Source organism: Chiloscyllium punctatum, chromosome 32 (genome assembly GCF_047496795.1).
Source record: "Chiloscyllium punctatum isolate Juve2018m chromosome 32, sChiPun1.3, whole genome shotgun sequence".
Classification (NCBI taxonomy): Eukaryota; Metazoa; Chordata; class Chondrichthyes; order Orectolobiformes; family Hemiscylliidae; genus Chiloscyllium; species Chiloscyllium punctatum.
This window is the reverse complement of record NC_092770.1, coordinates 44,894,328-44,921,065: the sequence shown is the minus strand read 5'-3', so window position 1 is coordinate 44,921,065 and position 26,738 is coordinate 44,894,328. Positions and strand designations below refer to the sequence as shown.

The 26,738-nt window shown below is 44.9% G+C and overlaps 1 protein-coding gene across 1 annotated transcript in view; it reads right to left on the bottom strand.

Annotated features, from left to right (window-relative positions):
- LOC140458131 (uncharacterized) overlaps positions 1 to 26,738 on the bottom strand; it is a 118,627-nt gene that overhangs the window by 81,278 nt on the left and 10,611 nt on the right. The window contains 3 exon segments of the mRNA XM_072552241.1: positions 17,609 to 17,783; positions 22,513 to 22,627; positions 23,822 to 23,919. Coding sequence (XP_072408342.1) covers positions 17,609 to 17,783; positions 22,513 to 22,627; positions 23,822 to 23,919 — 388 coding nt within the window.

The following is a 26,738-nucleotide window of genomic DNA, read 5'->3' as shown; positions in this document are numbered from 1 at the left end:
ACAAGGGGGAGGGGGGACAAGGGGGAGGGGGGGAAAGAGGGAGACAGGGGGAAAGAGGGGGAGGGGGAGGGGGAGGGGGGGAAAGAGGGGATGGGCGAGGGAACAGGGGGATGGTGGGGACGGGGGAGGGAAGGGGGGACGGTGGGGGGGAGGGAAGGGGCGACGGGGAGGGAGGGAAGGGGCGACGGGGAGGGGGGATGACAAGGGGGACAGAGGGGTACGGGGGACAAGGGGGAAGGGGAATGGAGGGGGGAAGACGGGTAGGGGAAGATAGGGGGGACAAGGGGAAAGGGGTGTAAGAGGGGACAGGGGGAAAGAGGGGGAGGGGGGGAAGGGGGACGGGGGGGGACGGGGGAGGGAAGGGGGGAACGAGGGAGGTACAAGGGGGAAGGGAGATGAAGGGGTACAAAGGGGAAGGGTGACGGGGAGGAAGGGTAGGGAAGGGGGACAAGGGGGACGGGTGGGGAAGGGGGAAAGGGAGGGAGGTAGGGGGAGGGAGGTAGGGGGAGGGAGGTAGGGTAGGGGGAGGAGGGGGAAGGGGGAGGAGGGGGAAGGGGGAGGGGGGAGGGGGGAGGGGGAGGGGGAGGGAGAGAAGGGGGCCGGGGGGGGGGGGGGGGGGGGGGAAGAGAAGGGGACGGGGGGGGGGGTGGAGAAGGGGACGGAGGGGGGAGAAGGAGACTGAGGGGGGTGAGGGGGGAGGGGGATGGGGAAGAGATGGGGGGACGAGGGAACGACAAGGGGGACAGGGGGTACGGGGGGGGGAAGGGGGATAAAGGAGGAAGGGGACAGGGGACAAGGGGGACGAGGGGTAGGGGGACAGGGGGGGAGGGGCACGGGGGGAAAGGGAGATGGGGGGAAGGGGGCAAGGGGGGGGGGCAGGGGAAATGCGGGGAGAGGGGAAGGGGAAAAGCGGGGAGAGGGGACGGGGACGGGGGAAAGGGAGGGACAGAGGGAAGGGGGAAAGGGGCACGGGGGGACGGGGGGGAAGGGAGATGGGGGGGAAGGGGGCAAGGGGGGGGGGAAGGGGAAATGCGGGGAGAGGGGAAGGGGAATGGCGGGGAGAGGGGACGGGGACGGGGGAAAGGGAGGGACAGAGGGAAGGGGGGGAGGGGGGAAGGGGAGAAGGGGAGAGGGGAAAAGGGGGGTAAAGGGGGAGGGGGAAAGGGGGGAAGGGAGGAGGGGAGGAAGGGGCGAGAGGAGGAGGGGGAAGGGGGGGGAAAGGGGGGGTAAAGGGGAAAAGGGGGAGGGGGAAAGGGGTGGTAAAGGGAGGGGAAAAGGGGGGGAAAGGGGGGGGAAAGGGGGGGAAAGGGGGTAAAGGGGTTGGAAGAGGGGGTAGAGGGGGGGAAGAAGGGAGGTAAAGGGGGGAAGAGGGGGGTAAAGGGGGGGGAAGTGGGGAAGGGGAATGGGAGGGGGAAGGGTGGAAAAAGGGGAGGTAAAGGGGGAAAGGGGGTAAAAGGCAGGAGGGGGAGTAAAGGGGGTAAATGGAGGAGGGGGTAAAGGGGGGAGGGGGGAAGGGGGTAAAAGGGGGGTAAAGGGGGAGTAAAGGGGGGAGTGGGGGGTAAAGGGGGGGGTAAAGGGGGAGGGGAGGGGAAGGGGGGGGGGAAGGGGGAAAAGGGCCCCACGCGTTGCGTCGCCCTGAGCTCCTTCTGGCCGGTTGGACGCTCACCCCCCTCCCTGCCAGAGGCTGAAACATTGGAAGCCTCCAGCTTAGCCCCCGGTGCTGGGGCTTGTGGCGTTGACTTCGGGGGAGGGGGAGTGGGTGTGGCGGCGCCACCCTCAGCTGTTGGTGTGGGCTGGGCAGCCTTCTGGGTGGGGCATTTTTTTCTAATGTGCCCCACCTCGCGGCACAGGTGGCACTGCACACCGTCTGCTGTCCAGAAGACGCGATAGGCCGCGCCCTCATGGAGGAGGGTGAAAAAGCCCTCGGTGACCTCCTCCCGGGCCAGGCAAATGAACACCTGGCGTCGGAAGGAGTATACATGTCGGAGGGCAGGGTCCTTAAGACTGAGCAAGAGCAGTTGGACACACGACCGGATCTCCCCAAGGTGGTGAGGTGGGGGAGAAGGTGCTCACTGGCAATGAAGGGCAGGACGTTGGAGATCATGACCCTCTTGGCCATAACCTCCAGAGGGTCGATGGGGCAGATGTGTCCCACCCACAGTGAGCCCCCTCTCCAGGGCCAGGTGGACCGCCTGCTCGGTCTTTAGGAAAAAGACGGCCTTCCCGTACATCCGGGCCGCAGCGACGATGGCCAGTGGGCTGACCACACTAGCAGGCCTCGATGGTCATATTGGGGTGGGGATAGGCCTTGACCCCCAGGCGTTTAGTTAGGTGCCTGAAGGGGGTTGCGGTTGCGGCCGGGGTTGGGACAGCCGAGCCTAAGGCAGCGGCTACCCCGGCGTCGGTGCGGCTGTGACCTTCGGGTTCGCCATACTCTGCTGCTGGATATTGGTAGGCCCCAGGCGGCAGCAGTGGAGGTGGGCCTCTGGCAGCTGCAGCGGCGGAGGTCCTGAGGAGGTGCCCAAGGCGAGTCACCCAAGGAGAGTCCCAGGAAGCAATGGTGGAGACCGGCCTCAGGAAACAGCAGTGGCGGAGGCAGGCCTCAGGCAAGTCCCAGGTAGGCCCTTGGTCACAGCGGTGAGGGCAGATCTGTTGGGGAGGGTTCCCAAGGCAAGTCCCAGGCAGCCCCAAAACTTAATCCCAGGCAGCAGCAGTGGAGGTGGGCCTCCAGCAGTAGTAGTGGTAGAGGTCCTGGGGAGGGGTCCAAGGCGAGCCCCAGGCAGCGATGGTGGAGGCAGGACTCTGCGTTGGAGGCAGGCCTCAGGCAACTCCTAGGCAGGCCCTTGGTCGCAGCAGTGGGGGCAGACCTGTTGGGGAGGGTCCCCAAGGCAAATCCCAGGCAGCAGCAGTGGAAGTGGGCCTCTAACAGCAGTGGCAGTGTTGGAGGTCCTCGGAGGGGCCCCAAGGCAAGTCCCAGGCAGCAGCAGTGAGGCAGGCCCCAAGCAGTAACAACGGAGGCAAGTCCGGGCGGGGTCCCAGCGACCAGCAGCAACACCCCCTTGACCTGGGTGAGGCCCAGGCTGCAGCTCCAAATGTAGGCCCAGGACTCAAAGTTCTCACCTCCTTCTTTCTTTCTTCCTTCCTTCCTTCCTTCAGCTCTCTGGATGGGGGGCAGCTGGTCCAGGGACTGTCCCCTTCCTCTCAGACCCCTTCAAGGAGGAGAGTCCTTGCACGTGCACTCACACTGATCCAGCTCTCAAAAGGAAAACACCCGAGTGACCAGTTACAAGCAGTACCCTTCACATCAAAGGGCAATGCTGTGTGATCAAACAGTGAAGGGGAGGGCAGGGATTAAATCAAAATATAGAGTTGGACGGCGAAATAATGCACTCCACTCCCTGCGGCGCCCACCTCTCCCTGAACAACTCCAGGGTGTTGGTGGACATCGCGTGCTCCTTCTCAAAGATACACCTGGGCCCTAACGTAACCCCGGAAAAGGGGCAGGCAGTCGGCCCTAATGACCCCCTCCACGGCCCGCTGCCTGGACCGGTTTATGGCCAGTTTGGCCAAGCCCAGGAGCAGACCCACGAGGAGGTCTTCAGACCTGCCCTCCCTCCTCCGTACCGGGTGCCCGAAGATCAGGAGCGTGGGACTAAAGTGCAACCAAAAGCAGAGGAGAAGGTTTTTAAGAAAATCAAAAAGGGAGGGCAAATGCCCACGCCCAATATACATGTGGTACAGTGTTTTTTTATTGTGTGGTTGCTGTGGCCTACCTAATTGATTCAGAGGATAGCTACTCCATTTTAATCTGAACAAATAGTACTAACTGATGGCATTGCACACGTTTATCAAGGGTTAAAAAACTATTCCATTGCAAAAAAGGGAGCTGATTAAAAAAAAGCAATTTATGAAGGACAGTACAAATTTTGTATCTTTTGCTACTGATTTACAGATCAGCTTATTTTTCCAGTCATACCATTGTTTTTTTTTCTGCGAAGAGTAAAAAATCTTTTCAGTTGTTGCTCTATAGCATCCTCATACCCTAGCATTCAAGAGGTATCTGAAATCTACTGGCCTCCCATAACCCTCACAGGTCAAACCTCTGAGAATGAAGCATAATAATAATTTAATTGATCTTCTACAATGGGAAGATACAGAAGGATGCTGCATTGTAACCAAGACCGGACCACAACAATCTAAAACGTAACAAAAGATGTTGTGAAACTTGAAAGGGTTCAGAAAAGATTTACAAGGATGTTTCCAGGGTTGGAAGATTTGAGCTGTGGGGAGAGGCTGAACAGGCTGGGGCTGTTTTCCCTGGAGCGTCGGAGGCTGAGGGGTGACCTTATAGAGGTTTACAAAATTATGAGGGGCATGGATAGGATAAATAGGCAAAGTCTTTTCCCTGGGGTCGGGGAGTCCAGAACTAGAGGGCATAGGTTTAGGGTGAGAGGGGAAAGATATAAAAGAGACCTAAAGGGGCAACTTTTTCACGCAGAGGGTGGTACGTGTATAGAATGAGCTGCCAGAGGACATGGTGGACGCCGGTACAATTGCAACATTTAAGAGGCATTTGGATGGATATATGAATAGGAAGGGTTTGGAGGGATATGGGCCGGGTGCTGGCAGGTAGGACTAGATTGGGTTGGGATATCTGGTCGGAATGGACGGGTTGGACCGAAGGGTCCATTTCCATGCTGTACACCTCTATGACTCTATGAAAAGGAAAGGGGGAAACTAAACAGGACATGCAAAGAACAAGACACTTTCATCAGTAAACTATAACCTGAGTTGAAATACATTTTAGAGATATGGGATTTTGTTGCTTCAATCAGATATTTAAAAACTCATACCCATTGGGAACCTAGACGAATCTTACTGTTGGATACAAACTCTCCATTCCCTGATTTTAAAAAAAGCACAGTCATAATGATTTGCAGTTTCTGGGGGGAAAAAATGTGGTGGCTGCAATAAATACAAAATGGCCTGTTAAACAGTAGCAAAAGGTGCGAAGGTTGCACCGTCCTTTGAAATTGATGTTTTCTAGACTCCCTTTCATGCAGTGGAATTGTTTTACATCCCTGATAAGCTTGCACAACACCAGCAATCAATACTAGTTGTTCACACGAAAAGGCCTCGCACGCATCTGCATGCTGTTAGTGCCACTCCTTTTTCACATCCAGCTGGTCAATTCACTCACTCAGACAGCACCTGGCCTCTGAAACTTGCCAAGAGATTTACACATTTGGTTCTTTTCTAAATTAGCTTAATAAACAAATCTCCTCATCAGCAGTTCCTCCATGTTCTCTCACCTACCTTTCCAATACCTTGGGCAATGTGTCTGTAAATGATGAACTGCAACTCAGCAGAACTGTAAGCCAGGACGGTTACAGCACTAAAATCTATGTTAACATCTGGACAACTTCAGCACTCCCACCAACTCAACCTCTCGTGGGCATGTGGCTTACTCTTTCTTAGTGAGTCCTAGGCACCCTGACTATCAAAAATACAGAATCTCAACTGACTCCTACTACCATAAACAGCTATCAAACCTGCCACCCATTGGCACTAGATACCCCTACAGAGACCCAACCACCCTCACCCTGACATAGATTCACATCTTCTTGTTATTCTGTGATAACACTGCACCAACTCCAATTTGTTTGCATTAACAGCCAGTTTAAAATGACTGAGCATTATCTGCTGTCGGTAAAGCCCATTACAGCTTTCAAGCGGTTTAAAGGCACACTGACACTTCTCTGTCCACTCAAATTTCTTGTATTTGTTTATGAACTTTTCAAAGGAATCAAAAGAATACTGAAGTATGGAGCAATTCTGGGTAAACCAAGATGGAGGACGGGTAAAAAACTGTGGCTGTGAGAGCTGCTTCCTTTTTTGAAGTATTTTCAGTGTTGGAGCTGATTTCCTTGAATTCTAAGAGCAGTAATTACTGGTTTATAAGCTGGTGTATTGTTTTGGAGCTTGGAAGATAAAATATCAAAACAACAACATTTCAACAAGGAGAAAGGGAGATAAAAGCAGTGACCACATGGGAAGTGATTCAAATGGAGCAGTGAACCTACACTGCTGTTTGATCCAGCAGTAACCTGCACAGCTGCTGCCTTTGCTGTTTGGTCTCAAGTATCTCTGGACATCAGAGCTCCTTCTATGAAGGATAAACAAACAGCGAAATTCACAGTTGACCTCGGAGAAAATGGTATGTGGGAGCTCACAACAGAGGAGCAGTTAAGTGTTAGTTTTAAAATGTAACCTTACTGCTTCTCTTTGGTAAATCTACAATAGCGAATAGAGTAGGTTCTTTTTTGATTATATATGCTTTTATTGAGATCTGTCTCTTGATTAAACTGTAAAAATGTAAAAGACATAGGTACGAAGCTAGCCTGGAGCAGGGTTTTTACAGCAGTAAGACTGTGCTATTTTCTGAGTCTGTAGATTAAGGTGCAAAGAAGGCCTTTAGTAGAGAGATGTACTCTTCCTGTTGGATATGGGAGATTAGGGAGAGTTTTGATGTTACTGATGATTATGTCCACAGGAAGTGTCTTTGGTTGTACATCCTATCCAACTGTATGGATCAGTTGAAGCGACAGAGGAAATGAAGAATTCACAGAAACCAGGGGGTGTAATGGATGGCAGTTGTAGGAAGGGAGATAAATGGAAGGTACAGTCAGGTGGATGGGTGACCTCCAGGAAAGGTAGGAGAGGGAAGCAGTTAGTGCAGGAGTCTCCTGTAGCTATCCCCATCTCAAACAAATATGCTGTTTTGGAAAATGTAGGAGATGATGGACTCTTTGGGGAATGTCATATCGACAACCAGGTTTCTGGTAGAGAGACTAGTTTGAATGTAACGAAGGGTACACCAGGTTGCAAGCAACTGATTGTGATAGGGGCTGCTCTAGTCAGAGGCACAGATAGACATTTCTGCGGCCGACAGCAAGACATCAGAATGGGGTATTGCCTCCCTGGAGCCAGGATCAAGGATATCTTCGAGACGGTGCAGAGTATCCTCAATGGGAAGAGGAACCAGAAGGAAATAACAACACAGGAAAAGGATGAAGTTCTGAGGAGAGCATACAGGAAGTTAGGCAGGAATTTAAAAAGTAGGTCCTTGAGGGTAGTAAAATCTGGATTACTCTCGGTGTCATGGGCTAGTGAGGGTAGTAATAGGAGGAAAGAGCAGATGAATGCATGGTTGAGGTGGTGGTGCAAGGGAGAATAAATCATATTTTTGAATCACTGGAATCTCTTCTGGGTAGAAGTGACCTGTATAAAAAGGATTGGATTAGATTAGATTAGATTCCCCTCAGTGTGGAAACTAATGCACCTAACACTATAGGCAATTTAGCATGGCCAATTCAACTGACCTGCACATCTTTGGACTGTGGGAGGAAACCGGAGCACCTGGAGGAAACCCACGCAGACACGGGGAGGATGTGCAAACTCCACACAGACAGACAGTCACCCAAGGCTGGACTCGAACCTGGGATCCTAGCGCTGTGAGGCAGCAGTGCTACCACTGAGCTACCGTGCTGCCCATGGATTATGATTATGCTGGATTACACATGATTTAGAAGAGGACTAATATAATATAGCAGAGAGATTTGCTACAGCTGCTTGGGAGGATTGAAATTAGTAAGGTGGAGGGGGATGGTGGAGATGGGACCCAGGGAGATAGTGAAGAAAGAAATCAATCTGAGACTGGTGCTGTTGGGAAAAGGAGTAAGTCAAAGAGTCAGGGCAGGCAAGTTCAAAGCAGAGAATGAAGTAGGACTGATAAATTAAAACTACATTTATTTCAATGTAAGAGGCCTGACAGATAAGGCAGATGAACTCAGGACATGGTTGGGGACATGGGACTGGGATATCATAGCAATTACAGAGTCATGGATCAGGGATGGACAGGACTGGCAGCTTAATGTTCCAGGGTATAGATGCTACAGGAAGGATAGATTAGATTAGATTCCCTACAGTGTGGAAACAGGCCCTTCACCCCAACAAGTCCACACCGACCCTCCGAAGAGCAACCCACCCAGACCCATTCCCCGAACGCCACGGGCAATTTAGCATGGCCAATTCAGCTAACCTGCACATCTTTGGACTGTGGGAGGAGACTGAAGCACCCGAAGAAACCCACGCAGACACGAGGAGAATGTGCAAACTCCACACGGACAGTTGCTCGAGGCGGGAATTGAACCCGGATCCCTGGTGCTGTGACGCAACAGTGCTAACCATTGAGCCACCATACCGCCCCAAGGAAAGAGGACAAAAGAGAAGGGGGAGTGGCTTTTTTGATAAGGGATGTCATTACTGCTGTATTTAGGGAGGATATTCCAAAGATTGTGTCCAGGGAACTTATTTGGGTGGAACTGAGAAATAAGAAAGGAACGATCACCTTATTGGGATTGTATTATAGACACCTCTCCACCCCCACCTCACCCCTCAATAGTCAGCAGGAAATTGAGAAACAATTTTTGAGGAGATCTCTGTCATCTGTAAGAATAATAGAGTGGATATTGGTAGGGGATTTTAACTTTCCAAACATAAGCTGGGATTGCCATTGTTAAGGACTTCGATGAAAAGAAATTTTTATAAGTATGTACAAGAAAATTTTCTGAAGCAGTAAGGAGATGTACCTACTAGAGAAGGTGCAAAACGTGACCTACTCTTGGGAAATAAGGCAGGGCAGATAACCGAGATTTCAGTGGGGGAGCACTTTGGGGCCAGCGACCACAATTCTATTAGATTTAAAATAGTGATGGAAAAGGATAGACTGGATCTAAAAGTTGAAGTTCTAAATTGGAGAAAGGCCAATTTTGACGGTATTAGGCAAGAACTTTCAAAAGCTGATTGGGGGCAGATGTTCATAGGTAAAATTGGAAATGGGAAGCCTTAACAAAATGAGACAAGAGTCCAGAAACATATGTTCCTATTAGGGTGAATGACAAGGCTGGTAGATGTAGGGAATGTTGGATGATTAGAGAAATTAAAGGTTTTGGTCAAGTATAAGAAGGAAGCCTAAGTCAGGTAAAGACAGCAGAAATTGAGTGCTTCCCTAGATGAGTATAAAGGCAATAGGAGTATACTTAAGAGAGAAATCAGGAGGGCAAAAAGGGGACAAGAGATAGCTTTTCAAATAAGGGTTAAAGAGAATCCAAAGGGATTCTGCAAATACATTAAGTACAAAGGAGTAACTAGGGAGAGAGTAGGACCCCTCAAAAGATCGGCAGGGCCGCCTATGTGTGGAACCGCAGGAGATGGGGGAGATACCAAACTTGTATTTTGCATCAGTGTTTACTGTACAGAAGGATATGGAAGATATAAAATACAGGGAAACAAATAGCAAAACTTTGAAAAATACCCATGTTACAGAGATGGAGGTGCTGAATGCCTTAAAATGTTTAAAAGTGGATAAATCCCCTGGACCTGATCAGGTATACTGTAGAATTCTGTGGGAAGTTAGGGAAGTAATTGCTAGGCCCCTTGCTGAGATATTTGTAACATCAATAGCCACAGGTGAGGTACTGGAAGACTGGAGGCTGGCTAATGTGGTGCCATTATTTAAGAAAGATGGTAAGGAAAAGCCAGGGAATTTTAGACCAGTAAGCCTGACATCAGTGGTGGGCAAGTTGTTGGAGGGAATCCTGAGGGAGAGGTTTCACATGTATTTGGAAAGGCAAGGACTGATTAGGGATAGTCAACTTGACTTTGTGCTTGGGAAATCATGTTTCACTAACTTGATTGAGTTTTGTTTTGAAGTAGTAATGAAGAGACTTGATAAGGGCAGAGCATGGATGTGATCGATGGACTTCGGCGAGGCATTTGTCAAGGTTCGTGGTAAACTTGTATTCAAGGTTAGATCCCATGGATTACAGGGAGCTATTTGGATATAGAATGGCTCGAAGGTAGAAGACAGAAAGTGGTGGTGGTTGTTTTTCAGATTGGAGGCCTGTGACCAGCAATATGCTGGGTCCACTGCTTTTTATCGTTTATGTAAATTATTTGGTTGTGAACAAAGGAAGTATGGTTAGTAGTTTTGCAGATGACACCAAAATTGGAGATGTAGTGGACAGGGAACAAGGTTACCTCAGAATACAACAGGATCTTGATTGATGGGCTGAGGAGTGGCAGATGGAGTTTAATTTAGATACATGTAAGGTGCTGCATTTTAGAAAGGCAAATCAGCGCAGGACTTATACACTTAATAGTAAGTTCCTCGGGAATATTGCTGAAGAAAGAGACCTTGGAGTGCAAGTTCATAGTTCCTTGAAAGTGGAGTCACAGGTAGATAGGATAGTGAAGGCGGCATTTGGTATGCTTGCATTTATTGGTCAGTGTATTGAGTATAGCAGTTGGGGGACATGCGGTGGCTGTACGGGACAATGGTTTGACCATTTTTGGAATACTTCATGTTGTGAAACTTGGAAGAGTTCAGAAAAATTTACAAGGATGTTGCTGGCGTTGGAGGGTTTGAGCTATAGGGAGAGGCTAAATATGTTGGGGCTATTTTCTCTGGAGCATCAGAGGCTGAGGGGTGAACGTAGAGGTTTATAGGATCATGAGGGACATGGATAGGGTAAATAAACAAGGTCCTTTCTCAGAGGTCGGGGGGAGTGCAAAAATAGAGAGCAGAGGTTTAAGGTGAGAGGGCACAATTTAAAAGAGACCTAAGGAGCAACTTTTTCTACACAGCGTGTGGTATGTGTATGAGCTGCCAGAGGATATGGTGAAGACTGGTGCAATTACAACATTTAAAAGGAATTTGGATGGATATATGAATAGGAAGGGGTTAAGAGGGAAATGGGCCAAATACTGGCAAATGGGTCTAGATTTATTTAGGATATCTGGTCGGCATGGACGAGTTGGACTGAAGGGTCTTTTTCTGTGCTGTATACCTCTATCACTCCAAAAGAATCACTGCTGACCAAATGCTGCAAAATCTCTTGTTTTGTCTTAGGCACCAGAAAACCAAGACCACCCTTTGTTTTGCTTTTCAGGTGTTACTTGGCCTCGCTCCACAGTGTGAGCCAAATTAGTTAATTTTACTTTGTGCTGAGTTTCTAACCAAATCTACTCTTTGTAACTGATCAATTTGTTTAATGGTGTAATGGTTCTCCCATGTTTGGCTGAGCACAACCAAATACAAAAAGCATAGTAGCATAATCCTTCAATGATTGCTTTGTCTTACCACTGAGAAATTACTGTGCATTTTTCATTTCAAATGGCACTTTATACTATTAAGCTTTTTCCGAGGTTACAGATGTTCATCCTGAACACAGGCTAACTTTGCTGGTCAAGTGAATGTTCTTTTGTGGATGACACATCCCTTACATTAATAACATCTGTGGCCAAAGAAGTTTCCCTGGCCTACTTATACAAATTACTTTATGAGTCTGTAATTGCTTTCAGAAGTCACCTCAATACAGTAATTTTCAGAAAAAAACAGCATTAAATTACATCTAATTTTTTAAATACTATATTATCCAAACTAACTATGGAGGGTCAACTAGAATTTTCAATTCTGAAATCGCTCCAATATATTTATTTAACTTCCTCATTTTTCCCACCACGGTAAACAGTTCTCTCCTGATTATCCTCCTATCATATTATTTTAACATAGAAACATGGTACACTCACTGATGTTTCTTCCTGCCTGTGTACTCCTTTTATAATTTACATAATTGAGTTTCTTTGGTTCATTTGAAGCAGGTAGTGATTCTAACACACTTGTCTTCAGTGACAAAATTTTGAGCTTTGACACTTCTTTCTACTGTAGCTTTCATTGGTCATTAAATGATTTTCAAATATCTTTTGGCCAATTTACCTGCTTTGGGTAATTGTTCCTGAAAACATAGAAGTCTCATGACACCAGGTCATAGTCCAACAGGTTGATTTGAAATCACAAGTTTTTGGGGCACTGGTCCTTCATGAGGTGAAGGAGCAGCGCTCTGGAAGCTTGTGATTTCAAATAAGCCTGTTGGACTATAACCTAGTGTTGCATGACTTCTGACTTTGTCCACTCCAGTCCAACAACAGCACCTCGACATCCTGAAAACATGATACACTAAGTGTATCTCTGAGTTTTGGTTTAGAAATTTCTATTTAAATGAATAAGAGGTCTTCTCATTTCATGCTCATTCATCAGTTCAAATGGATTGGATCCTGTGGGCTCATGAGGTGTGTCCATAATGGCTGACAGTATCAATATATCCATCATTGGGATATACTTGACAAGGAGCTCTAATTATGGTCTTTAAAGCTTCACACCATCTTTCCAAAGCTCCTTGTGGCTGCAGATAAGTTTTTTAAAAATTGTTTTATTCTCAAACTATTCATAAATTCTTTAGATAGCTGAGACACAAAATTGGAACCTTGATCTGATTACATTTTCCTGTGTAATCCAGATCTTGTGAAAAATCAAACTAACTTTTCCACTACCACTTTTGCTGTAAGCTTCCAAAGGCACTGCCTTGGGAAATGTTGTTCAAGTATCCAAAATTGATGCTGGTTTTAGGTGAGGATCCTGCAAAATCTATTTAAACCTGCTAAATAGTTCTTCAAAAGCTGGAATTAGAATTAAACGTGCAGACTAATTAATGGTTTGGCTTTCCCCACCAAGTCTGGCAAAATTTACTCACATTTTAATGAAATCTTGGTTAATAAAATTATTTTAGTACTTTTGCCTATGTTCTCCTAATATCTAAGTGACCTACAATTGGTAATTGGTGAGCCACTCAGAATTATATGAATGGATGCAATTCATCAAGTGTTTGCTTTATAGAAAGAAACAAATCTAGAGGAGGTCATCTCCCAATGCAATTCTTTATTCTAGATGTAGTGACTTTTGATCTAATTTGTTCTGAAATTTCATTTGCATATATTAATGCTGATTGTACTGTAAAAGAAATAAGGAATTTACTAAATGTACACTAATTAATTCCAACTGTTACTTCAGGCCCACTATTCCACATGTCACAACACAATAGAAAAATACTTTTTCCAATTATCAATTAAATATCTTATCAACACCAGGATATAAATAAGATCTTATCAACCAGGTTGCTTAATAAACTAAATTATGAATGTCTTATCAAAACAAAACTTGTAATAAAGATATAATACTTAGTTAACGTAGACTGTCAGCAATCTAGATGCACAAAACATAGGCGATCGCATGCATAAACATACCCTCTCTCTCCATGGGGGGGGAAGAAAGGGAGCAATTTCTCCAGAGATTGGTTTACTGAAAACAAGAAACACTTTGGCCAACCAGTCATTCTTAAAAACTAAAGGATAAAGCATTGAGGTTCCAGAAACTGTTGCTCTCATGTGCTAGCACGTAGTCAAATCATTCATCACGCAGAGTTGTATTTTCGCAGCAAACCTTCAGGGTTAGAGTCGATCTTGAGGTGTGCCTTTCATCACTCAAAAGAAAGAAAAAGGAAAACCTCAAACTCAAAAAAAAAGGTTTCCTTTCAGACCGGTGGTAGACTGGCTGAGCAGCTTCTTCTCAGCAAACTCCCTTTCAATTTAGTTTGTTCTCAACTGAACCAGATAGTTATAGGGATGAACAGCACAGAAACAAACCCTTCTGTCCACTTTCAAGGAACTAGGAACCTGCACTCCAAGGTCTCTTTGTTCAGCAACACTCCCCAGGACTTCACCATTAGGTGTCTGAGTCCTGCCCTGATTTGCCTTTCCAAGTTGATGGTGGTCTTGGGTTACAGGAGGTGATAAAGAAAACCATCTAGCTAGATGGACAGATCAGCGGCTGACGGAATTGCATCCTGATAAGTGTGCAGTGATGCACTTTTGAAAAAGAAATGGCACAAGGGAGTACTCAATGAATGTCAGATACTAGGAAACTCAGAGGGATCTTAGGCTGTTTGTCCACAAATCACAGAAGGTGGCAGAACAGGTTAATAGGGTAGCTCAGAAGGTGCATGGGACACTTCTTTTTAATCAGTCGAGGCAGGGAGCTGATTAGTACTTTGGTTAGGCCACAGCTGGAGTACTGTGTGCAGTCTGGTCACTGCACCATAGAAAGGATGTGATTACACTGAGGGGGTGCAGGGGAGATTCAACAATATTACCTGGAATGGAACAATTTAGCTATAAAGAGAGGGTGGGTAAGCTCAGGTTGGTTTTCTTTGGAGCAGACAATCATAGAATCCCAAAAGTGTGGAAAGAGGCCATTTGGCCCATTGAATCTACACTGACATTTCAAAAAGCATCCCACTCAGACCCAGGCCCTCCATATCCCTGTAATCCAACATTTATCAAAGCTAATCCACCCAGCCAGCTCATCCATGGACAAAGCAGGGCAATACAGCACAGCCAATCCACCCAACCTGCACATCTTTAAACTGTAGGAGGAAACTGGAGTACCAGGCAGAAACCCACACAGACCTGGAAGATGCCGATGGTTACCCACGGCTGGAATTGAGCCAGTGCTAACCACTGAGCCACCATGCTGCCCAGGCTGAGGGGAACCTGATAGTGGTGTATAAAGATTACGATGAGTATGGTCAGGAATGGGCATGAATAGAGCTATTCCCCCAAGTCAAGTGGTCAATAACAAGAGGGACATAATGTTAAGGTGAAAGGCAAGAGATTTAGAGGGGAAATGAGAAGTACACTTTTCACCCAGAAGACAGTGAGAGTCTGGAATGCACTGCCTGGGAAGGTAGTTATAGAGGCATAGAGATGTACAGCAAAGAAACACACCCTTTGGTCCAACCCATCCATGTCGACTAGATATCCCAACCTAATCTCGTCCCACCTGCCAGCATATGGTCCATATCCCTCCAAATCCTTCCTATTGATATACCCATCCAGATGCCTTTTAAATGTTGCAATTGTACCAGCCTCCACCACTGCCTCTGGCAGCTCATTCCATACACGTATCACCCTCTGCGTGAAAAAGTTGTCTCTTAGGTCTCGTTTATATCTTTCCCCTCTCACCCTAAACCTTATGCCGTCTAGTTCTGGACTCCTATACCCCAGGGAAGAGACTTTGTCTATTTATCCTATCCATACCCCTCATGATTTTAAAAACCTCTATAAGGTCACCCCTCAGCCTCTGATGCTCCAGGGAAAACAGCTATTCAACCTCTCCCGATAGCTCAATCCTCCAACCCTGGCAACATCCTTGTAAATCTTTTCTGAACCCTTTCAAGTTTCACAACATCTTTCCGATAGGAAAAAAAAGAGACCAGAATTGCATGCCATATTCCAACAGTGGCCTAACCAATGTCCTGTACAGCTGCAACATGACCTCCCAACTCCTGTATTCAATACTCTGACCAATAAGGGAAAGCATACCAAATGCCCTCTTCACTATCCTATCTACCTGCGACTTCAATTTCAAGGAGCTATGAACCTGCACTCCAAGGTCTCTTTGTTCAACAACACTCCCTAGGACCTTACCATTAAGTGTATAAGTCCTGCTAAGATTTGCTTTCCCAAAATGCAACACCTCGCATTTATCTAAATTGAACTCCATCTGCCACTTCTCAGCCCATTGGCTTGAATGAGCACTTGAAATGTTGTAACATTCAAGGCTAAGGCCTAGTTTGATGGTACAGACTGGATAGGCTGAGGGCCTCTTTTGTACTACATGATTCTATGAACCAGATGAAACAAGAAGTCTGGTTTAAAAAAAAATCCCATGTCCACAAGTGACTTCTTTTAAAGAAAATACTCCAGGTATGTCCACAAATCTTGAAGTAAATCCATTTCGCCACAATCCTTCAAAACCCAAGTCTTCCAAGCAATATTGGATATCAAGTATTTTTGTAAATGATGTGGCTCATTGGCATTAACTGGTGATTCACTTATGCCTCACAAAGGAACAGACTAAAACTGTGGGTGCTGGCAAAGTACACGTTTGTCATATATGTCTCTGTGAACTAATGCTTGAGAAAAGTGTGTGAAATTTGACCCTAGTTCTATCCTTCAGCTTTCTGGAGTATAAGAGAAAGGAATGGTATACTGTTCAAAAGGAGAACTGATTTGGTTAAAGAAGAAAAAAAAGCTACTCCACTGTTTGCTGTAAAACAAATAGGCCATTGGGCAATAAAATAGCAGAAGGGAGATAAAGGAACAAGGTTTTTCATAAAGATTCATAAAGTTAAACTAATAACACAGCAATTCCAATTATCCAACTGAGTAAACAACAATGCAAAGGGGCAAAGGAGGAGAGAAAAGTCTCAAAATGTGTAGAAGAGTACCTCTTTGAACAATACGTTTTAGAAACTTGATTTAGTATCTTTAATACAATAAAAAGACCCCAAGAAGCCTTAAAACTGGGCATCAAGCTATAGGAAGATGACCAAAGGTTTGTTCAAACATATAGGCTTTAAGTAGCACTCAAAGGAAGAACGAGAGGCAGAAGTTTGAAGAGGTTCAGGGAGGAAATTCCAGAATTTATGAGCTAGTCAGCTGAAGTAATGGTCACAGCAATTGAATTAGGGGATGCCCAAGAGGCCAGACTTAGATGATTGCGGGACTGAAGGACATTACGGATAGGGAGACTGATACCATAGAGGCATTTGAAATGAAAATTTTAAAATTAGGACCTTGGTAAATCAGGATTCAGGTCAATGTGTACAGATGTGACAGGGAACGAGTCTCAGGTCAAATAAGGACAACGGCAGAAATTTTGGATGGCCTCAAATTTACAGGGGGTTGAATGTGGGACACTGGCCAGGAATGTATTGAAATTTTCTAATGTTACAATGGCATGCATAAAGATTTCAGCAGGAAATTGGCTGAGATATGCACAGATGATGTTACAGACTATGTAAGTTTTGTAATGTGCAGGTATGTGATCAGGAGCTCATCTTAGAGACAATTATGGAACCAAGACGGAAAACAGTTTGGTTTCATCTCTACTTGCCAGGGAGAGGAATGTAGTTTGGTGCAAGGATCAAAGACAATGGCTTCAATGTTCTCAATATTTATTCAGAAAGAATTTGTGCTCAAGCAGACTGATCATTTTGCAACAGTGAAGAAATGGAGAGAGGTTGCTAGGCCCAATAAGGATGGATCTGGCTCTGGAAAATAAACTGAAGGTGAATGGAGTATGTTTCAATGGAGAACATCCAGGGAAAAAAATGATTATTTTACTATTAGGTTTAAAGCAGCTATCAAAAAGGACAAGGGAAAATCAATTTTGTCAAAAAGAACTCAATAGGAAATGGAATCTAGCTCAGACAGATTGCAATCAACGACCGGCAAATAAATGAACAATGGGAAATCTAAGAAGAGAACGTGTTTTATGCACAGAATAGTCACGTTTCTTGGGGAAAGGAAGACCATCTGCAGCTAGAGTTCCCTGGGTGACCAAGAGAAAAGGAAGAAAGTTCATTTCACAATTCAGCACAAAACCAAGCTGCATTCAAAAGGAACAGGGAGAACTGGAAAAAAAAAGTAAAAAGACCAAGTAAAATGAAACACTGTCAAAGGTTGAAATAGACTACTTCAAAAGCCACCTTTAGTGATTCATTCGAAGTTCAAATCATGCTGTGGGCAAATATTCTAATGTTTCCATTTGCAATGGAAAAACTGTCTTCGATCTTCCAGTCCTTACCTTGCTGAGGATGTAGGGTAGATCTCTCCGAGATAATTTGAAGGTTTCCTTGCTTTCCGCCAGGTACTGCAGGTCACTGTCTGATAGCCCAACGTGAATCCTTCCTTTCACAATGCCAACTGTTGCAGGAACTGCCCCATGACTTTTTACAATCTGCTCAACTCCTTTAGCAGTACTGAAACAAATCAGAAAACCTTAAACAAAATGACATTTGCACTGGCCTTTAGAAATACTCTTAGTTCAAAAGGTGTCTACTGACTGATTGGCAGAATTGTTAAGATCCACAGGGAGGTTCTTGGTGATGGGCCTACAGGTAAGTCACACTTCCACTTGGAGCAAGACAGCTGGCTACAAGGGATCAAGTGAGTCAAATAATGAGGTGTGGGATCGTCCCTGTTGTTACCTTATAAGGTCATTAAAAGGGCAGACAGGTATTCATTCCCTGAGCTCAGAGCATTACTTTGGCTCTCTCCTTAGAAGCCGAAATAGCAGTCAGACCTTTGGACAAAGAATCCATGCCCTCTTTGAGGAGGCGGGCTGATGGAGATGTAGAGCTGGAGAAGGGAAATTCTAGCAGAGTCCCTGTGCAGACCTGAGCCACAGCTGGAGGAGTCTGACCAAACTGTGTCTGCAGTGATGGTCCCAACATGTCATCCTGCATGGGAAGGAGGGTAACTGCCTTAGAGACCCAGAGCCAACAGAACACATAATGGTTGTCAAATATGCACTTGAATTCTAACTCCATCATACTAGCCATAAGTAAAGTAATGGCGAGGTGAGGGGGGTGGGGCAGCTCAGAGCCATCCAAAGTGCCTCTGCTCAAGGGGTCAGGGAGGTGCCATCGGGTAATAACAAGGAGGCAGTGTTCCAGAAACCATCCGGCTGAATTCATCCCAGGATGCTTCATTGGGGCTCTGTCTTTCCAGCTCCTCTCCACGAGTGACCCAGTCACCTCCAGCCGTTCAGGCAGAGGAAACTGCACAAGTACCTGTGCAGGTGAAAAATTGCTAGGTCTTAAACCATGAGAGGAGAAAGTGAGGACTGCAGATGCTGGAGATCAGAGCTGAAAATGTGTTGCTGGAAAAGCGCAGCAGGTCATCCAAGGAACAGGAGAATCGACGTTCTCCTGTTGATTCTCCTGTTCCTTGGATGCTGCCTGACCTGCTGCACTTTTCCAGCAACACATTTTCAGCTTAAACCATGAGACCAAACTCATCACAGAGAATAGGCTTTAGCAGTCAGCAGGTTCCCTCCAAATCGCTCTGGATATTAGGGCTGCACTGAGGCATACTGCTAGGAAAGAAAAACAAAGTAATTCTAAAAGCACAAAGGTGGCATCGGTGTTTAATCACTGGACAAATTAAACACACACTAGAAATTCTACATTCAATTCCACTTCAAGTATGTTCATTGCAGTTTATTTTGTTGCTAATTCCTGCAACGTTTGGATGCATTTAAGGGCATAGCGACTCATTCCTGATCAGTTTGGTTCCCCACTGAGCACAATGACTATTAGAAGCATTGCACTGTCTTGGCACATCATCATATTTGTCGGAAGAGGTATGTGAACACACTGTAGGGAACAATCCTTCAGCACTTATTTGAAGCCCTCCCTTCTGTCTTGAGGTATTTCTGTCCAAGGGGAATCTCTGTATACAGCACTTAGGATTGGGGAAACCCTGGCCTTCATCCACCCCATCATGCCATCCTGGAGGATCAATGCCAAGATCACCTCTTATTGATACAGCCATGGCTCTGCAGGCTAGCTCCTCCATTATGGAGTTTCCCACTCCCAGCCTCGGATCAACACCTTCAGCTTGCCTTCAGATAATTTCCTCCACCCTCTTATCAGACATAGAGTCAGAGTTATTGAGATGCACAGCACAGAAACAGACCATTCAGTCCAACTCATCCATGCCAACCAGATATCTCAACCCAATCTAGTCCCATTTGCCAGTACCTGGCCCATATCCCTCTAAATCCTTCCTATTCATATACCCAGTCAGATAGCTCTTAAATGTTGCAATTGTACTAGCCTCCACCACTCCCTCTACCAGCTCATTCCATACATGCACCACCCTCTGTGTGAAAAAAGTTGCCCTTTAGATCCCTTTTATATCTTTCCCCTCTCACCCTAAACCTATGCTCTCTAGTTCTGGACTCCTATACCCCAGGGAAAAGACTTTGTCTATTTACCCTATCCATGCCACTCATGGTTTTATAAACCTCTATGAGGTCACCCCTCAGCCTCTGACATTCCAGGGAAAACAGCCCCAGCCTATTCAGCATCTCCCTATAGCTCAAACCCTCCAACCCTGGCAACATCCTTGTAAATCTTTTCTGAACCCTTTCAAGTTTCACAACATCCTTCTGATGGGAAGGAGACAAGAATTGCACGCAATATTCCAAAAGTGGCCTAACCAATGTCCTGTACAGCCGCAACATGACCTCCCAACTCCTATAATCAGTACTCTGACCAATAAGGGAAAGCATACCAAATGCCGCCTTCACTATCCTATCTACCTGCGACTCCACTATCAAGAAGCTATGAACCTGCACTCCAAGGACTCTTTGTTCAGCAACACTCCTCAGGACTTTACCATTAAGTGTATAAGTCCTGCTCTGATTTGCTTTTCCAAAATACAGCACCTTGCACCCATCTAAATTAAACGCCATCTGCCACTCCTCAGCCCAATGGCCCAACTGATCAAGATCCTGTTGTAATCGGAGGTAACCTTCACTGTCCACTACACCTCCAATTTTGGTGTCATCTGCAAACTTATTAACCATACCTCCTATGTTCCCATCCAAATCATTCATATAAAATTACAAAAAATATTGGACCCAACACTGATCCTTGTGGCACTCCACTGCTTCATTGGGGCTCTGTCTTTCCAGTCTGAAAAGCAACCCTCCACACCACCCTCTGTCTTCTACCTTTGAGCCAGTTCTTTATCCAAATGGCTAGTTCTCCCTGTATTCCATGAGATCTAATCTTGCTAACCAGTCTCCCATGGGGAACCTTGTCAAACGGAGACATGACCACCTATCAGGGACATTCTAGGCATCCCAACACACTGTGCAGAGGTACATTATCCCTGTAACTCTCCTGTAAATCTCAATCTGCCACTGATCATCCACAGCACTACGTCATCATCCTGAGCATCCCACAATTCTCTCACATCTCAGGACTTCGCGAGTAATCTTCCTTGTTTCAGCATTGGTCTCGCACAATCGTTTTGGTCTTCATGACCTAGTATCCTCCACCTTACCCCACAAGATGATGGGAGGCCCTCCCTTGATCTGCAGCAGCGGTGTTTCGTTCAACCGTGTTTCTATATCAGGTGAGTGAGTGAGTGAGTGAGTGAGTGAGTGAGTGAGTGAGTGAGTGAGTGAGTGAGTGAGTGAGTGAGTGAGTGAGAGAGAGAGAGAGAGAGAGACCCATGTAGCACTGCCACTGTCTGGAGGTTGACTATACCGATCAGGACACACCTAATCAGGGCTCACAGCTATTTAGCTCTTGTTAAAATGGTATCCCTAAGTCAGCCAATTTTTCATCCACCCAAAATAATTGATAATAGATATAGGAGCAGAAGGCAGCTTAATCAGCATCACATCTGCTCTGTCATTCAATGAAATCATGACTGATCTGATAATCTTTGGCATCACTTTCTGGCCTTTTCCTGCCAACCCTTACTGGTTAAAAATGTCTATCCCATCCTTGAATAATTTTAATAATTCAGTCTCAACAGTCTTCTGTGGTAAAGAATTCCAGTGTTACGACTCTCTGAGCGAAGAAATTTCTCATTTCTGTCTTAATCGGGTGATGCCTTATATGCTCGGTGATCAGAGAGTCTCCTCCAGAGGGAAATAATCAGCCCACATCTACCCCTTCCTCCCCTTCAAACAAACAATCTTGTATCTTTCAATAAGGTAATGTTTCATTCTTCTAAACTCCAAGGTGTATGAGCCCAACCTAATTAACCTCTCCTGTTTAGAAAATCCCTTCATACTGGGATCTACTGAATGAACCTTCTTTGATCTGCTTCCAAATGTCAGTATTTATCTTTCTTTAAATAAGTATTCCGTTTGTCCTCTCACTTTGAGGAATTGGGCTTTTGATATTTTTTGCATTTTCAGGGCCATCTCCTAGACATGGTGTGAATCACGTTGGAGACTTGTGCCACCACCTTCTCTCTTCTTTCAAATGACTTTCAAACAGCACCCCAGCCAACTTCAACACAGGCCACAGGTTCCCTCTGAACCTGCCCTCTTTACCCCATGATCTCCACATACATTCAAGAACAGGTTTCAGGTAGAGAAGTACGTTCCCCTTAATTAAGCCCTCATGTTAACTGCACCTCACAGTGATCTTCTCTGTAACTACCTCACCCCTGACCGCACATGTTTCCACAAGATCTACCAATATTTTGGTTTGTATTTTGTAGATTCCTTCAGGTTAATTTTAACTGCTAGCGTTAGTGGACCAGCTGCCTGCTGCATGTTCCACTCCATTGTGAAAAGAATGTCAGGCAAGGCCCATAATGGATAGTTAATGTGCTCTCTCTGAAAACTAAATTCAGCCCCTTACATAGAGAACCAAGCCTGGCAGTTTGTGGTGACTGGTTAACCGGGTTTCTAGAATTTTCCAAGGGCTTTAATGGTGCTTTAGGGAGTACATCCTGCAAAACTATAGAGACGCCCTTTTTTTAATGTAAGAGGAACTCTTCCTACTTGTATTCCTGGCAGCATCGCTGGAATATATTTCAAAAAGAACGATTTGATCCCTAGCAGTGGCTGATGATATCAAATCCAAAATTGCCTTCTGAAGAGAGGGCAGATCATGCTACAACTGTAAACCCCCCAACTTCTCCACACCCAGTGTTCTGAAAGAGTCCACATACCTCAGGTTGTGAGGGTATGGCATGCCATGTGTGATGATCGTGCTCTCCAAAGCCACCACAGCCTTCTTCTTGGCTATTGCTTCAGAGACCTCTGGCTGAAGTTTAACCAATCCATCTGTTTCAAGCAAAAAATGAGCTATTATTTCAATTCTTTTGAATGCACTTAATTTGTTTTTTTTTTTGCAAGGACATAGTTGCATTATTCCCTTCCCATACAGAAGGCTCCCTTTGTACCTAGAAGGAACACATAGACCAGGGAGATGGGAAAGAGTGGCCGAACATCCCTACTGATGTCCACATTCTAGGGCTACTGGACATTCCTGGCCCACTGATGTGATCAATTCAGCTTTATTTGGTTGTTAACTTGACTCAGCCAGTGTAGCCACTTTATGATCTGCGCACACAATCTCAGTTGTACCTTTTCATGGAGTATTGTGTGATTCAAGATCACCATCTTTTCAACAGAGCCTTAAACTGCAGCTACACCTGCAGATACAAAAAATCACTTAGCACTGTGTAAAAAAATGAAGGAGTTCTCATCTGTCCTAATCAACATTCCTCATCAACCAAGACCACCACATTGCTGGCCACTTGCTATTTGTGAAAGTGTATAAAAGTTGGTTCCCATACTTGCTTACATAATAGAAACTGCACATCCAAAATCATTAATTGTATGTGAAATATTTTTAAGATGCCCTGAAAGTATGAAAAAATTCTATATCAATGTAAGATTTTTCTTCAAGTCCAGTAGACAGCAGCTACAGTCTGATCAGTGTATTTTAAGTCGATAAATAAAGGTAATTTATTAATTTGCTAATCTGCCTAGGTAGTTATTGGATCATCTGGCCCATACATGATAATCTGCTGTCTTCTTCTGCAACCTATATTGGATAAATCTGAAAGAGCATGGATTCAAGTCACAGCCATTTAAGACAAAATGAACCAGCAAACTGACCTTTCAGATAATTGATGGAATAATGGAATCTGCACATGATGACAATTAGGGTGTTCTTCGAAAGTTGGAGCAGAGGTACAGTCACAGGGGTAGAGAGGAAGGAATTTAATTCTGCACCTAATCCATTTATATTGCACGGCTTGATGCTGACCCCAAATGCCAAAATATAATGTTGGCCCAACTTTAACAGACTTTATACAAAAAAAAGTGATTTTTTTTTTCATTACAGCTAGAATTTAAAAATTTGAATAAAAGATACTAAATTACAAACTGCAAAAAAAAACCAAATCTATTGAAGACCGAAATAAATTCAGCAGCAAAGAAAGAGTTGTGTAAAAAGGACTGTTAACAAACCATAGAGAAGTCTTCGAGCAATGATGAAACCCTGAGCTGCACAAGGTTGGGCCAAGAGATGCATACTTTTACACAGCATTCTCCAGTGAGTACAGGCACTGAGGAGGGGAAAACAGAGTCAGATCAATCATCTATTTTTTTTTGTTCCTCCTGATCAATTTAAATAAGGTTCGATACGTTTGGAATTGGAGGGAGCATCTTTGGTGTCATGGCAGGAGATTTTTTTGTTTGGAAAGGCTTTTTTGTCCTGAAAAGGGCAATTTAATTTGGAGATTACACATCAGCTTTCACCATGATAGACAATTTTAGCCAAAAGTCAATCCTGCTGTGGGGGCCCAAAAATGTCAAATTCCATTCAACATCAGTTAAGAAAAATGTATACGTATATGTCTTTTCAGAGTTTTCAACCCATCATGTCACCTTTCTCATCACATTTTAATTGGCTGGAACCAATAAGTTTCAACACTGGCTAATCTATGGGTATGTAGATTTGTGAATCTATAAAACGTGAATCAAAACAATCAAATCACTCAAACACTTCTAGAATCATTCTGGTTGCCAATCCAAGAGTTAAAAGTAAAGATGTTAAACTACATCATAAATAAATTATTACCTAATTTCACAATGAAAAGATGATTAACTAATCACACTGTCAAATTTGCCATTGAGTATATTAAGTTCATTGAAGTCTTCAAAAAGTTCCATTTGCCTCTTCAATTCTTAGCTCCAACACTTATTCAGTGTTCACAGCCACTTTGGTACAGAGATTGAGACCATCTATTCGTTTCCTCTGCATGCCCACCTCTCTCTTTTTCACCAAAAAAAAGGTTATGCCAAGCTGTTGCCTGCTTAGCTCTGACCAGAGGTTCTTCTCCAATATTTCTCCAGTTTGAGTGTGTTGGGTTCTCCAGTGTTATGCAGAAGACAGCCATGAACTACAACAGCAGTACAGTTTGAAGACACCACATTTGACAACAAAACAGACACTTCTTCTGCACTGCTGTCCATCATTCAGCTCAATGGGGCTATCCTGACTGGTTTCCACCTTTACCCATGTAATCATAACCAGAACATCTCCAGCAATAATACTGCGTCCAGAATCCCCAAATAATCCATTCGGAGGTTCCTTCTCATCTTGTCCTTTGGGACTATAAACATAACTTGGGAGAGGGGAGCTGTTGGCAGAAAGTTGCTTGTGTCTTCACAGGAATGCCAGATGTAGGTGCTCAGTCACCAACCTGAGACTGGCAATACGTTGTCATTCTTATCCTCTTCCAGAGCAGAGAGTCTTCCCTCGTGTTCCACAGTCTCAGTGTTTGAATGTTTGAAAGTGGGAATATTCCTTCTGCATCAACATCTCCTGAAAGGAGATTGAACAACAGGGCAAAGTTACTAGTTAAGGAATGTGTGCCACATGTCATGGGAAAGGAAGAGGTTTGATTATTCAAATTCAAGTAGAGAAGGGGGTGTTTTGTTCCCATAAGTAATTATGTTTTGAGAACTGGGCACACTCAGATTACAACTTGAAATCCTAAATTACTGATATCAAAAGAACACTTAGACAGACAATAGTATTTTTGTTAAACACGCACAGCATCTTTATTACTAGCAAGGGACTCAACCTTACAAAGGGGTCTGTCTTTCCATGGTTACAATCATGTTGTCACACACAATTCCGTGTCAATCATATATCAATTTCTTCTTATTGACCAATTACATATTGATTTTCAAGCCTTGGCAACACAATAGACCAGTCATATTCTGCTTTGGTTATGCCTCACTTAAGAGGTCTTTTGCCTTAGACTCCCACCACAGAAGTTAAATGTGGTTCACAGTTCCTCTTTGCTTAATGAGGAGGAAGTTGTTTTGTCTTGAACCTGTCTTGTTTAATTTGTCTTTGTTTTATTTTAACCCCTTCCACACTTCCCCATTTTGTCCTGAAAGGGCAATCTTAGAAGTCAATCTGAACCAGTCTTCAGAATTCAACATCTTTATCCTCTGATGTGGTCACCTGCTGGACCGTGGCACTGGCTGTAGTGCTTTTTTTTACACAACTGGTGCAAAGCGTTCTAATTCACCCTATCAGGACCGAGACCATCATGATCAAGACAGTAGCCCAATACACCACTGAACAATCGAGCTTCCCCAATTTCCAAAAAGGCTATGTAACCAACTAAAGGGCCCCAGCCATTGCTGGGTTCTTTTAACTTGTCCATTTCCTTTCTGACGTGGTCAGCCAAGTTAGTGATTTCTTCGGAGTTATCAGGGCCGTGGGTGCAACATTCTTGACCGGAGGGCACAAGTGCCATTTTTCTCAACTAAGGTCCAGTGCAGAGCAATGCGATTCTGCTTGGAGGTGACTCATTATCATCATACATCGACTCAAAATCCCCCATTTGAGGTATCTGTATGTCGTTTTTGTTTTCTTCCTTTCACTACAGCTCACTATCATCGTTTTAAAGTCAGTTTCTCTATGGATTATCTGTCAGCGTCTTATCATTTAAACTATGTTCTTGTACCTTACAAGCCACAGGAATCCATTTGTCAAGTAGGTGTACATGTCGAAGGCCCATTCTTCAGTGTAATTATTTTTCCCGCCAGCACCCACTCATGTTTGTTACTTCTGAGGTAACAATTACTTTTGCACACTTACATCGGTGTCCCAAGACTGTCATGCATTCTTGACTCCCATATGATCTTATCAAAAGATCTATGAGATTCTACTTATCTCTCCACATACCAGCCTGATGCTTCAGGAAGTGGCTTGATCACCAAGTTCACCAAGGAAAGACAAGGACACAAACATCACCAAGAGAAAGCTTTTAGATTAAGTACTATCACCTAAATTTCCTTTTCATTAAAATGCATTATAACTTCAAATGCCATTTCAATCCATTATCCGATTTTTTTTTCCACT